Source organism: Petromyzon marinus, chromosome 68 (genome assembly GCF_048934315.1).
Source record: "Petromyzon marinus isolate PM22_M1 ecotype Great Lakes invasive population chromosome 68, UKy_Petmar_22M1.pri1.0, whole genome shotgun sequence".
In the NCBI taxonomy this organism is placed as follows: domain Eukaryota; kingdom Metazoa; phylum Chordata; class Hyperoartia; order Petromyzontiformes; family Petromyzontidae; genus Petromyzon; species Petromyzon marinus.
The window spans coordinates 7,428,940-7,447,012 of record NC_133734.1 but is presented as its reverse complement, the minus strand read 5'-3'; the positions used below and the strand labels follow the sequence as shown (position 1 = coordinate 7,447,012).

At 45.5% G+C, this 18,073-nt stretch overlaps 1 protein-coding gene across 1 annotated transcript in view; it reads left to right on the top strand.

Annotated features, from left to right (window-relative positions):
• The first annotated feature begins 2,292 nt into the window (after positions 1 to 2,292).
• Positions 2,293 to 18,073, top strand: part of LOC116957965 (zinc-binding protein A33-like) — a 161,194-nt gene continuing 145,413 nt past the window's right edge. Inside the window, exons 1-6 of the mRNA XM_076054938.1 lie at positions 2,293 to 2,592; positions 2,758 to 2,850; positions 5,750 to 5,845; positions 10,726 to 10,959; positions 11,806 to 11,828; positions 15,135 to 15,247. Of these exons, the coding sequence (XP_075911053.1) occupies positions 2,293 to 2,592; positions 2,758 to 2,850; positions 5,750 to 5,845; positions 10,726 to 10,959; positions 11,806 to 11,828; positions 15,135 to 15,247 (859 nt within the window). The remainder of the gene's footprint in view (positions 2,593 to 2,757; positions 2,851 to 5,749; positions 5,846 to 10,725; positions 10,960 to 11,805; positions 11,829 to 15,134; positions 15,248 to 18,073) is intronic.

The following is an 18,073-nucleotide window of genomic DNA, read 5'->3' as shown; positions in this document are numbered from 1 at the left end:
CATCGTTAAAAAGGCAGCTCCAACCGACTCCCCTTCGCCTTAAATGGACTTGCTCCTCACTACATTCATGACCTCCTTCAGCCACGAATATTCCATCAAGATCGTCAAGATCCTCAGCTTGTGCATTGCTCACCGTCCCACGGTCTCCAGGCTACACACGTGGGGGGTGACGGTGCTTTGGCAATCGCGGCACCTAAACTCTGCAACTCGTTGCCCTTCGAGGTCAAGTGGACTTCCGAGACGATGCTCATCTTCACATCTCCACTAAAGCCGTCTCTGTTTAAAATGTCTTTCTCCCTTTAGTGATGTTCAAATATCCTTCTCACTTCTTTCCTTGGGTGATGTTTACTATTTTCTGCCTTACCATGCATAGCACCCCGAGAGCAATTGTTAAAGGGCGTTTAGTAAATGTAAATATAAATTTAAAAGCTTAAATAATTTACACGGTGCGGTTTACCGTGAAAACCCCAGCCTCACCCAAGCCGTTGTAACCAGTCTGTAAGACAAACCATCACCTTTTTCATGGTTACCGTGGGGGTTTTGTAAAAATATATCAATTGCGACTCTATAACCTTGACACTGTGTGTGTGTGAATGTGACGCCACGACTACACAGGTGAGTACGGGCTGCCGCGTGCAACATTCCAGGGCACGTCTCGTGGTGTTTAAAATTTAGCTGCAGGTGAAGTCAGTTCGTTTACTTGTTCGTTGTCGTTGCTCTGTAATTATTTTTTTACATCTCGCTGCGAATATTTACATCTCGCTGCGGTGGCTGGAAGATGTTAACTACCTCGCCTGGTATACGGGAGGGCGTGGGTTCGATCCCGACCCTGACGCCTATACGTGTACTTGGAGTTTGCGTGTCTCTCTCTCCATGGTGGCTTGGATTTCTCTCCGGGTCCTCCAATCCCCCCCCCCCCCCCCCCACACACACACACACTTATAAACGTGCGTTTAGAGTGTTTGGCTGCTAGAAATGTTAACGTAATAAACCACGTTGTCGTTGAGCTATCATTTGTGGCCAAGTCATTTTTTTAATATATATAGAACCCGCCAAACTCAGCGAGTCCAAGATGTAAAATGTTAACATTAACAATAGGTGATGAAAATATTTTTATGTTATGAAGATTTTAAACCTCTTTTTTACATAATAGGAAAATGTACAGTGAAAGTCATGTCGATAACAAGCTTAAATGAACGACGATGTTTGTTTAGCCAGGGGTTGTTCGCTGTGGTAATGCGTGAGGCCACCCACCCAGGAACCCAAGCACTCAACCGCACGCCCTCCCAGCCACCCTCCCTCCATCACCTCCTGCTCGTCCACCCTTCACGCCATCCTCCTGCCCATCTGTCTCCCCTCTCACCAAGTAACCCCCCACTCACTCAACCTCCACCACCACCCACTTGCACCTTCGATTAGCACGAGTGGCTACGTACGCTGTGAAAAAAGTTCAACATATATACTGACCCACTCACCCACCCACTCACCCAACCACTCACCCACTCGCCCACACACTAACCCACTCGCCCACCTACACACCTACGATTAGCATACATACAACCACCATCCACCCAGAATAAAACGGTGTCGTAGGAATAAATAACCAAAAAAATATTTCACAGATAAACATAGGTCGCATGAAGACGGTAGTTAAATATTAGTTGATAAAAGTTGAAAACGATTACAGACTTTGAAGCTTAAACAAACAGGCCTTGCAAGAATAAAATGGAAAAAGACGCAGATGGGGAAAAAACAAGTTAATATTTTGATTTAAAGCTTTCGTGACTGCAGGGATTCATATAAGTTAATCTTTACATCAGAATGTCTGTACAAGGTGCGGTTCCACTGTGTGCAATGCACACATCCTGACCCTACCCGGTCAATCAACCTGTGGGACAAACCATTATCGCTGTGTGCCTGGCTGCTGCTGCTGGGTTTTGTTTGTACAGATATTATATCACTTGAGACCAGTCAAAGCTATGTATGTATGTTGAACTTCTTCCACACTGTACGTAGCCAACCGTGCTAATCGAAAGTGCAGGGGAAGGACAACAAACTAATCACAAAATCAGTTTTAGCTATAACGGTGCGTGTCTATAACGCCACGTCTACACAGGTGAGCTCGGCCGCCGTGTGGAACATTCCAGGGCGTGTCTAAAGGTATTTATAACTTAACTGCAGGTGAAGTCAAGTTCAATTTCCTTGTTCGTCTCCCCTGTGTGAGCTGCTGCTGCTGCGATTGCTCCTCCGTGAGCCGCGGTGAGCGACTGAGTCCGAGTGAAGCTATGGGCCATGGCGAGCGCGTCTCCCAGTGATTGTGTAGACAGTGAGCTGAGCTGCCCCATCTGCCTGTGCACGTTTGACTGCCCCTCCACGCTGAGCTGTGGACACTCGTTCTGCCTCCGGTGTCTGGACGGTGCCTGGGAGAGAGCGAGCAGCTTCAGCTGCCCGCAGTGCCGAGCGACCTTCCCTGAGCGGCCCCAGCTGAAGAGGAACGTGGCGCTCGCAAACCTGGTGGAGCAGCTCAGAGTTGGAGAGAGGATGGCCGGAGTTGTTTTCTGTGACGGCTGTGATAACAGGAAGACTCGTGCAGTAAAGACCTGTGTCAGGTGTGAGATGTCCCTGTGTGAGTCCCACCTGAAACCTCACCTGAACAACCCGAGATTGATGGACCACGTCCTGGTGGCTCCCATTTTGAACCTAGAAGAACGAAGATGTGCGGAACACAATGAGCATCTCCAATTTTACTGTGAACAGGATGGGAGCCTGGTCTGTATGGTCTGCAATATCGCAGGAGACCACACAGGACACAAGGTCATCACGGTGAAAAAAGCCCAACATGCTAAACAGGTGAGGAATCATTTACTGCTGTAACCCACCGTTCTCTAGAGTTACTACAGCTTGTGTCTCTGTCTTCTTTGGTTCTTTCGGTAAAGCCACGTAGAATGAGAATAAAATAATAAAATAAAACAATGAAATTCTCACGACGTTTCGGCTACAACACAAGTAGCCGTCCTCAGATGAAGAAACAGGACTGTCCAGAAGACAGCGCTTGAGTGAACACTGTAAAGCTTGACAGCGTCTTTTAAGCTGTGTGGGAGGAACAGAGAGCCTTGACAAAGGAGCATTAACTGGGAGATTAGCATTACGGAGAGCGAACGAGCTGGGACTGGAGGAGGGAGGGGGAGTTTACATATAAATTAGCATGTAACTGGGGGATCAGCATGATGTTGGTGTGAGGGATTAGCACCACGGCGAACGACGAGCTCGGACCGGGGGACGGGGGGAGAGGAGTTTACATATAAATTAGCATGTAACTGGGGTATTAGCGTTGGTGTGAGGGAGAGAAGAGCACCAAGGAGAGAAAAAATGGCGGTTTTTCCCATCTCAACAACCAGCACCAAGGACAGCGACATTCAGGCGGACAGGTCAATCCATACTCGGAAGGGAGGAGGGGGGAGAGAGAAACAGTCACAATGCCAGCGAAAGAGCTGCGGTCTGACGGCCACCGCAAAATGCAATTAATTAAGAACCGAAATGGTTTAAAACATCTTTACAATGGTTACTAAGCCAGAATCCATCCTCTCGGTTGAAATTGTCTTTGTGTTTGTATATGTGGATGGCTTCATGAACGAATCTCTCATGGTAGCCGGTTGGCTTGCAAAGAACCTCCGTCTTGGAGAAGTCAATGTCATGTGAACCCACTGAATTATAACAGTGATCTGCCACGGCAGAAGAGTTCATCCTGCCGTGTTTCAAGTCTGCTTTATGTTCGCGGATGCGGTCCGAGATATGTCGTTTGGTTTACCGAAAGAACCAAAGAAGATTCCCCAATGTAGTTGCTACCACAGAGGCACTTTAGTTTGTAAACGCCCGGGAACTGTGTGTCTGGAACAGCATCTTTTACAGATGGAACCAGATCACGGATTTTATGTACTGTGTTGAATCGGACCTGGATCTTGTGTTTATTCAGGATTTTGGAGATCTTTTTAGTCACCCCTGCAATGTAGGGTAAGGTGATGGTTTTGAATGGCTCCTCAAGAGGATCCTTCTTCATGACCGGAGTTATGGCTTTGCGGATTGTGTAGTTGGGAGTAACCATTAGCCCTGAGAGCCTGGTGTACGTGTTTGAGTTCACTGGCAATGTGTTCCTGGTCGGAAATGCATTGAGCTCTATGGTATAGAGTCTTGATGAGGGAGTTCTTCTGGGATGGATGGTGGTGGGAATCCGGTTTCAAGTAAGCATCTTTATGGGTAGCTTTTCTGTAGACAGAGTGGCTCATTGAACCATCAGGTCTCTTTTTAATTAAGACATCCAAAAAGGGTAGCTTGCCATCTTTTTCGACCTCCATGGTAAATCTGATGGCTGGGTGTATGGAATTGATGTGGTCGCGGAATTGGTCTAGAGCAGGCTGACCATGTGGCCAGATGACAAAAGTGTCATCCACGTACCTCTTCAATAAGGTCGGGCGTAAAGTGGCAGTCTGGATGGCGTCAGTTTCAAATTTTTACATGAATACGTTGGCTACAACCTGTGACGGGGGAGCCCATTGGGGTGCCCTCAGTTTGTTTGTAGAAAGTTCCGTTTCAGGCGAAGTATGTGTTGGTTAAGCAATGTCTCACCAGGGGGGTACATCAGTATGTAGTCCTTGATGGACCAGGTCTTCAATGATAGCAACTACATTGGGGAAACCAAACGACATATCTCGGACCGCATCCGTGAACATAAAGCAGACTTGAAACACGGCAGGACGAACTCTTCTGCCGTAGCAGATCACTGTTATAAATCAGTGAGTTCACATTACATTGACTTCTCCAAGACGGAGGTTCTTTGCAAGCCAACCGGCTACCATGAGAGATTCGTTCATGAAGCCATCCACATATACAAACACAGAGACAATTTCAAACGAGAGGATGGATTCTGGCTTAGTAACCATTGTAAAGATATGTTAAACCATTTCGGTTCTTAATTAATTGCATTTTGCGGTGACCATCAGACCGCAGCTCTTTCGCTGGCATTGTTACTGTTTCTCCCTCCCCCCTCCTCCCTTCCGAGTATGGATTGACCCGTCCACCTGAATGTCGCTGTCCTTGGTGCTGGTTGTTGAGGAGATGGGACAAACCGCCATTTTTTCTCTCCTTGGTGCTCTTCTCTCCCTCACACCAACGGTAATCCCCCAGTTACATGCTAATTTATATGTAAACTCCTCTCCCCCCGTCCCCCGGTCTGAGCTCGTCGTTCGCCGTGGTGCTAATCCCTCACACCAACATCATGCTGATCCCCCAGTTACATGCTAATTTATATGTAAACTCCCCCTCCCTCCTGCAGTCCCAGCTCGTTCGCTCTCCGTAATGCTAATCTCCCAGTTAATGCTCCTTTGTCAAGGCTCTCTGTTCCTCCCACACAGCTTAAAAGACGCTGTCAAGCTTCACAGGTTTCACTCAAGCGCTGTCTACTGGACAGTCCTGTTCACCTGAGGACGGCTACTTGTGTTGTGGCCGAAACGTCGTGAGAATTTCATTGTTTTATTTTATTATTTTATTATTATTCTACGTGACTTTACCGAAAGAACCAAAGAAGATGAATCCTTGCAGTCACGAAAGCTTTAAATCGAAATTTAAATTGTGTCTCTGCATTGTTACTTTGAAAAGTCTGTTTTTTATTCATATGGATTTCAAATGAATTGATGATGACGATGGTGATGATGAAGTGAATGTTAAGCACTGGCCGATCATCTGACCCACACAGGAGGAACTGAGGCTCAAGAAGATGGAGAGAGAGAAGAACAAGGGGTCAGCAGCATCACAGACACAGCAGCTCAAGGACACGTACAAGCACATGCAGGTATAGTTCAAAACGCGGTGACAAGTATACCAGAGTGGACTCGCACATTGTCGCAAATCCGTTTCTAACGGTTTCACCAGAGTGGCTTTTGGCCTGGGAGGGGGACGTTGTGCCCAACATTGAGGGCACAACAAACCATAAGTGATATGCTTGTAAAGGTTCAGTCGGTTTGTTTCCCACTCTCACCGACCTTAAGAGACAGTCTCGTGCGATGCTATATACAGCAAACCTACAGTTAAATAAACAGTGGTAAAGGAAACAACAACACACTCTGAATGCGACCATCTAAACGCAACTCGATTTAACATTCTAAAGGCCGTCCATTAAAACGGTTTCCTTGTTCTAACAATGAAACGATGTGAATAGGGTATTGACACAATATTTATAGGTCAACGCGTCAGTCAACGCCATATGCCATCACCACCTCGAGCCTTTTACTGGTTCGTAGCGTTAGTGCAATTAACGTAATGTACATGCAAAATGTGCATGCATAATGTACGTTGATTACCATATGAATAACCCAACCGGAATTGGATACTCATTGCATTTTATATGCATTCATTAATTCCCCCCATCACACAAGAAGGGCTCACTAGTGTCGTCACATCTATCCCTGTATTTAAGGAACGAACCAGTATTTCTCCACAAAGCTGGCTGTTACCTGATGAAGCTAGTTGTAATTACTGGTGAAACGTTGTACTCAGATTGTAAATGTTGTGGACTTACTTTCCAGCACACCGGTGTCCTTTACTTGTAATGAATTGACATGTTCTGATTATGTAACAAACCTTACTAATTATCTGTGTTGGGTGGTGGCGAGTTTAATGACACATTTATATTTACGCAATATAACCCCCAAAACCTATTTTATGGATGATTTTGGTCGCGAAAACTTAGGTGTTAAACTATTACACTTTATTTTGTGGCCGACGAGAACGCTATTTCTTCTGATATTAGGAAACCACTGGAGCAAAATACTTTTAAATCATCTAGATGAGTGGTTCTTTACATGGGGTGCGCACACTCCCTGGAGGTGTGAGCTGCCCTTCGTTGGGGTGCGAGACATGCCAGATGTTTTTTAAAGGTAAATCATCGAAACACAAAGCCGCTCATGAATGATTTAAAAATACAAAAATCAGAGAACCTAGCCCAGACAAGAGATACCGAGACACCCCTGGAGCCAGTCTTGGGGGTGGTGTTCGCTGGCAAGCGCCTGGTGGCTGGGTGACCCACGTAACTCGGTCGGGCCCAGCCCAAATGGCTACATGGCGCTGACCTGTGGGCCCACCATTTGCAGGACGTAGGGTGAGAGGCGGGTGTGATGCCAGTAATACGGGGAAACGGATGGTCTCAGAAGGCTGGACCTTGGCAATGGACACTTGCTATTGGGGCGTGGAATGTCACGTGACTGGGGGAGGAGCCAGAGCTGGTGGAGGAGGTGGAAAGGTACCAACGAGATAGAGTCGGTCTCACCTCCACACACAGAATTGGCATTGGAACCAAACTTCTTTATCGGGGGTGGTGTCTTTCCTATTCTGGAGTAACCCCTGGTGAGTGTGGGGATACTTACAAGCCCCCAGCTGGATGCTCTTCAGTTGGAGTTTGTCCCAGTGGAGGAGAGGGTCGCCTCAATGAAACGTCGGGTCTCAGAAAGGACAACTCTGACTGTTGTACTTATGCATCAAATAGAAGTTCAGAGTATTCGGCTGTCTTGGAGATGGTGGGTGAAGTGCTCGATAGTACTGCCTACCAATTCCATAGTCTTACTGGGTGACTTTAATGGTCACTTGGGAAACGATGGAAATACTTGGAGAGGCATTATTGGGAGGAATGCCCCTTCCTGATCTGAACCCGGCAGTGAGATTTTATTGAAATTCTGTGCTAATAACAAACATCATGTTTGAACACAAGGATGCTCATAAGTGTACTTGGTACCAGAGAACCTTGGGCCGAAGGTCAATTATTGACTTCACGGTTGTATCATCGGACCTAAGGACGTATGTTCTGGACACTCGGATGAAGAGAGGGTCAGATGTGTCAACTGATCACCACCTGGTAGTAAGTTGGATCCAACACTTGGGGCAAGGACATGGAAGGCCCAAATGAATAGTGTGGGTTTTCTGGGAACGTCTGGCAGATGACCCAGTGCAGAGAGATTTCAACTTCCACCTCCAGGAAACTTCTCCTGCACCCCAGGGGAAGTGGTGGAAAATGAGTCCGAGTGGATGATGTTCAGGACCTCGATTGTGGGTGCAGCTGCGAAAAGCTGTATCTGCGAAAAGCTGTAGCCTGAAGGCAGTTGATGCCTGTCCTGGCGGGAACCCTTAGATCCACTGGTGGATACCAATGGCGAGGGAAGCTTTAAAGTTGAAGAAGGAGGCTTTCTGAGGTATGCCCAGAAAAAGGTTTCCCGACTCTAATGAGAGGTACCGGCTTGCTAACAGGGCAGCAGCTGTTGCAGTCCCTCAAGCAAAAGCCCGGGCATGGGCGGTTTACATTTTTAAGAAAGGGGACCAGAGGGTGTGCTCCAACTACAGAGGAATCACTCTTCAGCTTGACAAGTAAAGGAGATAAGGCTTCTTTAAAGCTGCTTTTTGTGTTAAGTTCGTAATCCTTCCGCACCTCCGATTAGCGCGGTTGGCTATGTATGGTGCGAAAGAAGTTCTACATCCATACATTTATACAACACTCGCCTCCATGGTGCTTGATTGCGGGCCACGTGCATAGCCACCATCGATATGAAGATATTAAACTGTTTACAAACAGTGTCGCGGTTGCAATATAGAGGGTGGTCCAGCTGTCTTATTATCCACATTTAATTCTGTAAAACTTTTTTTTAATTCAAGGTGTATTTAAAACATGATGGAAAATGCAAAGGAAAGAAAATGTTAGGGGTACATTAATTGGGGGTCACCAGACCACCTTGCAGTTCACTCAAATTGGTGTTAGCCACTGAAGTCGTGACGGGTTTCTTTTTTCATTCCTGTTGCTCCGTGCCCACTGCACCATTCCCGTTCTGCTGTAATGGGCACTGATGCCTACTTTGAGGGCGATATTGGCACGTAAAAGAAAGATTGATTTATTGGTTGTGAGAGTCTGCTGTTGGCCCAGAATGAGGATATGTATTTATAGTGGAGAAATCCGATGAGCTGTACAGCTCCTTTTGAGAGATGTCAGTAGTTTACACAGCTGTCCAGTAGTTTCACAGATGTCAGTAGTTTACACAGCTGTCCATTAGTTTCACAGATGTCAATAGTTTTCACAGATGTCAGTAGCTCACACAGATGTCCAGTAGTTTTCACAGATGTCAGTAGCTCACACAGATGTCCAGTAGTTTTCACAGATGTCAGTAGCTTACACAGATGTCCAGTAGTTTTCACATGTCAGTAGTTTTCACAGATGTTCAGACCCCTTCCATTAGTCCCCGCAAGTCGCCACATGGCCCGTGACCACCACCTCCAAGAGTTTCGCTGTCCCCCAACCGGCAAATCATAATCAAAAATGAGATTAAGGAAACGGCCATTGTCAAATATCACCGTCTGATTGTACCAACGAGACTAAGAGCACATTTGACAGATTCACAGCCAGGGATGGAAGTCCCATTTGCTCCCCGAAAGTCCCGCTATGCTCGCTCTCGCTGCTTGCTGGAGTCATGTCAACGGTTGCTGGAGAGGTGCTGACAAACTAGCTAGAGGAGCAGTTGTCCTGCCTGATCGCATGAAAGCTTTCCATATAAGCCCAATGTGCCACGGCCAGTGGCTACCCTCCCGGATCTCCATCAGCTTCGACCAGTTATAACTAAAATTATGACATATAATAGATTTTACCCTTTCTAGTAATAAAGCAGGTGTAAAGATGTTCAAATGCTAATTGGATATCTTTTACAAGGCATCAATTTTGCAATAACCGCACATACTTGTGGCAAAACATGCAAACAAACATGCTCTGATAATATAAAAATACATGGCGTTGTCTTTGAAACTGATTGTCCTACACCAGAGACAGCCTTCTTTTGTGGCCTTGTCTCACCAGTGTTAGACCAGAGAAGACCAAAATGTGAACAGTACAATGCATATATAATTATCAGAGTGTTTATTTGCATGCATGTATTGTCACAAGAATGTGTGGCTAATGCAAACGTCATGCCTTATAAAAGGTATCTATTTGGTGTTTGAACATCCTAACACCTGTTTTATTGACAGAAAGGGTCAAAGTTGTTGTTATTTTTCATTATTTTTGATACAGGCAAAAAGGTCCCATAGATACGGTTATACCTAGCCTACTCTAAATGCATTCACAGATTAATGAGCCAGCACTGGCCAATACACGCATCTGACGAGTCAGCTATACCAATACCCGGCATTCACCACTAAGTGACAGTGATGACAACAGGGCACCTGTGCCAGGCCAGGTGCACTTTGAGGCCACATAAAGTGTCGAAGGCTCGCTGACAGGTCCCGGGAAACACCCAGGTGCCATGAGATGGCTGACTGAGATGACTGGTAGATGCACCATCTGTACCCCCTACTGTACCAACTTGCTGTATTTTTGCCGCCCAGCGCTCCACTCATTGTTGTGAGTGTCGCTCCACTGCCCTCCATTGTTGCTGGAGGGTGACTGACTACAACTGCCCAGTAGCATCCTTCACGAGCCTCCTCAACTATACCCCACCACACAGTTAACCAAATACAACCTGGAGAACATACTAGTGCATTATGTTCATGACACACAAAGAGACATTTAGATATCGAGACAAACATGTGGAATTACAGATAGATACACAGACACATATAGGTACAGCCAGACACATATAGGTACAGCCAGACACATACAGCAGCATGTGAGTGATTCAACAACTGATGATCGTCCCTTCTGCGTAGGAGTCTCTACGTGGGATGAAAGCACAGATCAGCCGAGAGTTTGAGTGCAAGAGGCAGCAGCTGAATGAGGAGGAGAGGGAGGCGCTGGAGCACGTGGATGAGGAGGGCCGCTCTGTGCTATCCCGGATCCAGGCGAACATCACTCTCTATGAGAACAGAGCACGTGGCCTGGAGCAGGAGATCAACGAGCTGCTCGTGGCCCTCGCAGTGAAGGACCCACTCACCTTCCTGCAGGTGACGAGACATCCCAGCTTCCACAACTTGACGTAACCCAAGTGGAATGTTAAACCAATCCTCTTGGGTGTTTATCAGTGTGAGAGGAAAATTAAGTACCCAGATAGAAGACATTCCCTTGCTTTAGCAGATCCTCAAATCATGGATGTAAGGGTTGGTTGATTAGGCAGACATGTGAAACTCCAAAACTCAGCGATCTGCAAAGTTACTCAGTAAAGACAAGTCGGTTTGTGAATATACCTGTTAACACGCTTAAGTGCTATCTCTGACGTATATTGAGGTTTCCTTTTAGAATTAGTTTCCATCCACATGCAAATTCCTCCTCTTAAAGTGGAAATGGCCAAACTTCCCCATGCGGGACTAAAAAAAGGGGTTGAGACCCTGGAAGGTCTTCATAATTACGAGCGCCTAAAATATAGATTCAAACTCATAAACTCAGCAGGAGCTCAGCGCTCTGACTAGCCAGCCACCACATTATTCTGAACTTGATATAACTATAACACGTTGTTGTGTTTCCTTTTCATTCAAAACCTTATTACTGGGCTAGAGTCATGTGATATGGCCCAGTGATAGCATGCTTATTATCACTATTTGCAGAGGTTGCAGGGACAACCCTGATTAACACTGCAGATGTATTAACATATAGAAAACAACAAGAAATTATATTGACGCCCAAAAAGCCTATGGAGTGCAGGACACTCTATTCAATAGCCAGATATTGTTATCCCGTATTGTGATGTCAACCGATCCTGACAACAGGAGATGAGTGTGTGGAAGAAGAGGAGGAGATGTTGGAGATGGAGTGATTGTTTTTATTGACGTGAGTTGCACAATTGTGTCTTTCAGGATCCCAAGTACGAGGAACTCAGGTCAGTACCAGAGAGATGTGTACCCTCATTTGTCTCTGTATCTCATGCTGTGTGTAGACCTGTAGAGAGACCTGGACATTGACTATTCTGAGTATCCTGTGCTGTGTATGCAGTGAGACTAGGAATCTCATTATACTATGTTAGAATCTGTGGGTGGGAAATGGGTAAATATAATTGACGTCATCACCTCACGGGAGATGAACTTTCATGCCAGCATACGGATAGAAAATTACAGAATGGCTATGTATGTTGATCTTCTTTCGCACCGTATGTAACCAACTGTGCTAATCGTAGGTGCATGGGAAGGAAAACAAACTAAACACAAAAATCAGAATTAATGGAAGCACCCTTGTTGCTGCCATCTACCACCCACATCATGACCTGTTCGTGAACTTCATCAGGCAAGGCCTCGAGAACTTTGCTCTCAAGTGCTTCGCCATAAGTGATGGCACATGGACAAGAACCGTCACAATTGGTAATGCGACGGTCATCAATGCATATCAGCTCCTGAAATACGAAATGACCATCACCACCTCTGCCAGCAACCACTCACCCGGCTATAGATGTGGGGTGACTTCAACAGCCACCACACACAAGGGGGGTACTCAGGAAATGATGAAGCCGGAGAGTCAAAAAATGGTCATCGGCACAAGACACTTTCCTTTCGTGTGACCCTAAACAACCTGGCATGATTCACTCAGCCCGATGGATAAAGAACAAAAATCCCGAATTTTGCTTCTTGTCAGCTCCACTCATTGTTTCACGAACAATTATTGGCAATTTCAGAAGAGCCAACATGGGCCAGCAATCACGACCAGTGGACAACTGATACCAGTCATAACCTCAACACGACTGCCACATTGAAAGCCAACTGAAGCCCGGGCTATGAACAATAAACCGAAGCTGAATTGAATAACCTGCAGCCAAAGCTTGGGAATTTCAATATATTGAAAATAATTATGACTTCTTTGGTTCTTTCGGTAAAGTCACGCAGAATGAGAATAAAAAAATAAAATAAAATAAGACAATTGGCAAATTTTATTTTATTATTTTATTCTCATTCTACGTGACTTTACCAAAAGAACCAAAGAAGATGAATCCTTGCAGTCACGAAAGCTTTAAATCGAAACAATGACATATGCGAGAGGAAAAAAATCCTGATAGGACATCAGATAAGCTATATGTCATGTTGGCAACCAAAACCAGAGCAATTCTTGAAAGAGTTAATCAGAACTACATCATGGGACCTCCTTTGCCAGTCCCAAAATATGATAATAGGTTTTTCCCCTTTTTTCTGGCAATAAAACAGGTGTTAAGATGTTAAAACACAAAACTGAAACCTTTTACAAGGAATCATGTCTGCATTAACCACAATGCTTGTGGTCAGTATGCAAACAAAAAACATACTCTGATAATATATGCATTGTCCTTGAAACTGATTGGTCCACAACAGAGACAGCTTTCTTTTGAGCCTCATCTCAAACGGTGTTAGACCAGAGGACGCCTTAACACATATTTTGTTGTCAGAAAAAAGGGGAAAACCCTTTTATTTCAATCAGAACTGGAGACCAAGATAAGGGCACCACACTGCCAGAGTTCCTAAACTTTGCACAAAGAAGATGTTGGGAAGACATCACGGCAAACGTGGACTTCACTCACTCCAGCTGTAAAGCCTGGAAGCTCCTAAACCTAGGTGCCTCAAAACAGACATCACAGACCTCCAAACACCGCAGCAAATCCGGTGCCTTCCTACAAGCTGACCTGCTCAAAGGCACCAATCGACGATCTCATCAAATAAGCTGTCTGAAAACAACTCACCATCTCCATGCGTCAACTACCACATGCAACAGATCTCACTAGCCCATACACTGCAGCTAAAGTGGAAGCATCCTTCAGGACTGCAAAGTCCAACAAGACACAAGGATATGGATGGCCTTTGTCCTGCATTCCTAAATAACCTGGGACTATATTGACAACAATGGCTGGCAAACCTCTTCACCGTCATGCACAGGACATGCAAAATCCAAAACAAGGGATGCCAAAGTCATCGTCATTCTGAAAACCCAGAAAGCCTCAAGACTTTCCCTCCAGTTTAACACGTAGGCTTTTGCGGTCAATCTCATCCATTCATCCATAAGAGGTTTTTTGGGGGGTGTTAATCGCATTAATATATAAATGTGTCATTAAAACCTGCCACCACCTGACACAGCCAACTAGTAAGGGTTGCCACGTAAACAGAACATGCCAATCTGTCAATATTTACAATCTGAGAATGACGCTTCACCAGTAATTACAACTAGCTTCTTCAGGCGACAGCCAGATTTGTGGAGAAGTCTAACTGTTTCATTCCTCATATAGAGGCGTAGATGTGGTGGCATTTGTGTAAAGAGTGGAGAGGTATCCATACCTGGGCAGTGTACGTATTACCAGCTCCAGTTTGACAGCAGAGGTAGCACTCCTAATCAGTCGAGTAGCATTTATATTTTGTTCAGGTGCATAACCCTGTGTGGAATCTAACTGGTGTTTCGCTCCATACGAAGCTTCGGGTCTTCTCGGCTACGGTCATGCCCTCCATTTTCTATGCTTGTGAAGCGTGGACCCCTTTGATGGAATGCCTGCCCCAGTTAGAAACATTCAGGCTGTCCTGACGATGATGCATCCTGGGTATAACCATTCTGGGTTATGTGAGGAACTCACAAATCCCTGAAAAATCTGGGCACAGTCCCATCGGTGAACTCCTCCTCAAGGCAAGGCTGCGTTGGCTGGGGCATGTAGGTTGTATGCCCACTCATCGCATGCCCAAACGGGCGTGGCACAGGATAGAGAAGAGATGGATTAATGTGGTACAGGAGAATATGGAGATGAGTGGTATTAACGGTGTCTGGTTCCAGTGGTGTTAAGATCGGCCTCTGAGCAGGAGAATCATGAGGGATGCTACTCAGCAGTCCAACAACAACGGAGGGCAGAGGATCGGCTCTCACAACAATGAGTAGAACGCCGGTGGATAAAACACAGCAAGTCGGCACAGTAGAGGACACAGGTGGGGTTATCTGCCAGTTCTCTAGTCAGTCACCCATGGCACTTGCTAGGTCTGTCCTGTGCCCTTCTGCCAGCGAGTCTTTGATACTTCACGTGGCCTCAAAGTGCACCTAGCTTGGCACAGGAATCGTGGTGATCACCACTTAGTGGCCAATGTCGGCTATTGTTATTATGGAGAAACCTTGCCCCGCACTATTCTGTGTGCGCTGTGTTGAGTGTGTAGAGAGACCTGGGCCTATTGTTGTGTGCCCTGTGCTGTGGGTGCAGAAACTCGGTATCTCAGGAGACTCAAGATGACCCTGCTCCCACATTCAGCCAGCAGGAGCTCACAAAGGTCATCTCAACAGGAGGAGTCGAGATGAGACTCCTGGCTCTCCTGTGTATGTATATACATTCATATGTACAGTAGCTCAAACACACACACAAATACAGATGAGTGTAAATCACTATAACATAAGCTGTATTAACACGACACGTGGGTATGATTGAGAATGCTGTTGAAATTCTTCATGTATGCATTCATTACACGCACACAACACACGCTATGGCTAAGATTCTTCAGATTCATTATTCGTAATTGAGGCTGCAAGATCCAGGCTCGCCCACCTTGATGATCCTTGAGGTTCAGTGTTAATGCCTGAAGCTCTTAGACTCCAAGGCACCTTTAAGATTCTGTATTAATATTCGGAGGTTTATCAGACAGTCAGCCAAAGGCTTAACCTTGGTTGATCGTGTACATCACTACATGGACAAAAATGTAAATTACTATAGAACGTGTATCAATATACATTAATTTCTAGCACACACACAGACGAGTGTAAATCACTATTAAATGAGCTCCATTAACACTACACGTGTGTATGATTGCGTGAGGATGCTGTTGCTATTCTGCGTGTGAGTGTTTGACACACACGCTATTGCTAAGATGTTTAGGATTCATTATTAGTGCTTGAGGCAGCGAGATCCAGACACCTTGAGGATACTTAGGGTTCGTGTTAAAGCCTGAAGCTCTCAGAATCAAAGCCAACTTTAGGTTCTATTAGACGGCCAGACCAAGGCATAAGCTGAGTTGCCCGTGTAAATCACTACACAGGCAACAACAAGTTAATTACAAAAGAACACGTATCAATACATATCGATACGTTGATATAGACAGATCCCTCGTATAGCGATAACAGACTGTAGGGGCAAGTGCTGTTAGCGAGCTCCTATGAAGGCCGGCACGGCACACGAGGGGTGGGTGGCCAGCACCACGCCCGACCGCCTTTGTCTTCCCAGTGGCAAGGTTTGCACACCGCAGTCATCACTACACCAACACACACACACGAGTGTACATCACTACACCATCACACACACGAGTGTATATCACTACACTATCACACACACGAGTTTACATCACTACACTATCACACACACACGAGTGTACATCACTACACAATCACACACACACACACACACGAGTGTACATCACTACACTATCACACACACACATTGTACATCACTACACTATCACACACACAGTGTGCAACTACACTATCACACACACGCACACAGAGTGTACATCACTACACTATCACACACACACGAGTGTACATCAATACACTATCACACACACACACACGTGTACATCACTACACTATCACACACACGCACATAGAGTGTACATCACTACACTATCAAACAAACAGTGTGCATCACTACACTATCACACACACGCACATAGAGTGTACATCACTACGCTATCACACACACAGTGTACATCACTACACTAACACACACACACGAATGTACATCACTACACTATCACACACACACGAGTGTACATCACTACACTATCAAACACACGAGTGTACATCACAACACTATCAAACACACACACACGAGTGTACATCACTACACTATCACACACACACGAGTGTACATCACTACACAATCTCACACACAACCGAGTGGACATCACTATCACACACACACACACAGTGTACATCACTACACTATCACACACACAGAGTGTACATCACTACACTTTCACACACACACAAGTGTTCATCACTACACTATCACACACACACGAGAGTACATCACTACACTATCACACTCACGAGTGTACATCACTACACTATCACACACACACAGTGTACATCACTACACTATCACACACACACACGAGTGTACATCACTACACCATCACACACACGAGTGTACATCACTACACCATCACACAGACACGTGTACATCACTACACCATCACACACACGAGTGTACATCACTACACTATCACACACACACAAGAGTATTCATCACTACACTATCACACACACACACGAGTGTACATCATCACTACACTATCACACACACAGTGTACATCTTTACACGATCACACACACACCAGTGTACATCACAACACTCACACACACACGAGTGTACATCACTACACCATCACACACAGGGTGTACATCACTAAACCATCACACACACGAGTGTACATCACTACACAATCTCACACACACACGAGTGGACATCACTATCACACACACACACAGTGTACATCACTACACTATCACACACACACACACGAGTGTACATCATTACACCATCAAACACACGAGTGTACATCACTACACCATCACACACACACACGTGTACATCACTACACCATCACACACACGAGTGTACATCACTATACTATCACACACACGAGTGTACATCACTACACTATCACACACACACACGAGTGTTCATCACTACACTATCACACACACACACACGAGTGTACATCATAACTACACTATCACACACACAGTATACATCTTTACACGATCACACACACACCAGTGTACATCACAACACTCACACACACACGAGTGTACATCACTACACCATCACACACACAGGGTGTACATCACTAAACCATCACTACACCATCACACACACGAGTGTATATCACTACACTATCACACACACGAGTTTACATCACTACACTATCACACACACACGAGTGTACATCACTACACAATCACACACACACACACACACGAGTGTACATCACTACACTATCACACACACACATTGTACATCACTACACTATCACACACACAGTGTGCAACTACACTATCACACACACGCACACAGAGTGTACATCACTACACTATCACACACACACGAGTGTACATCAATACACTATCACACACACACACACGTGTACA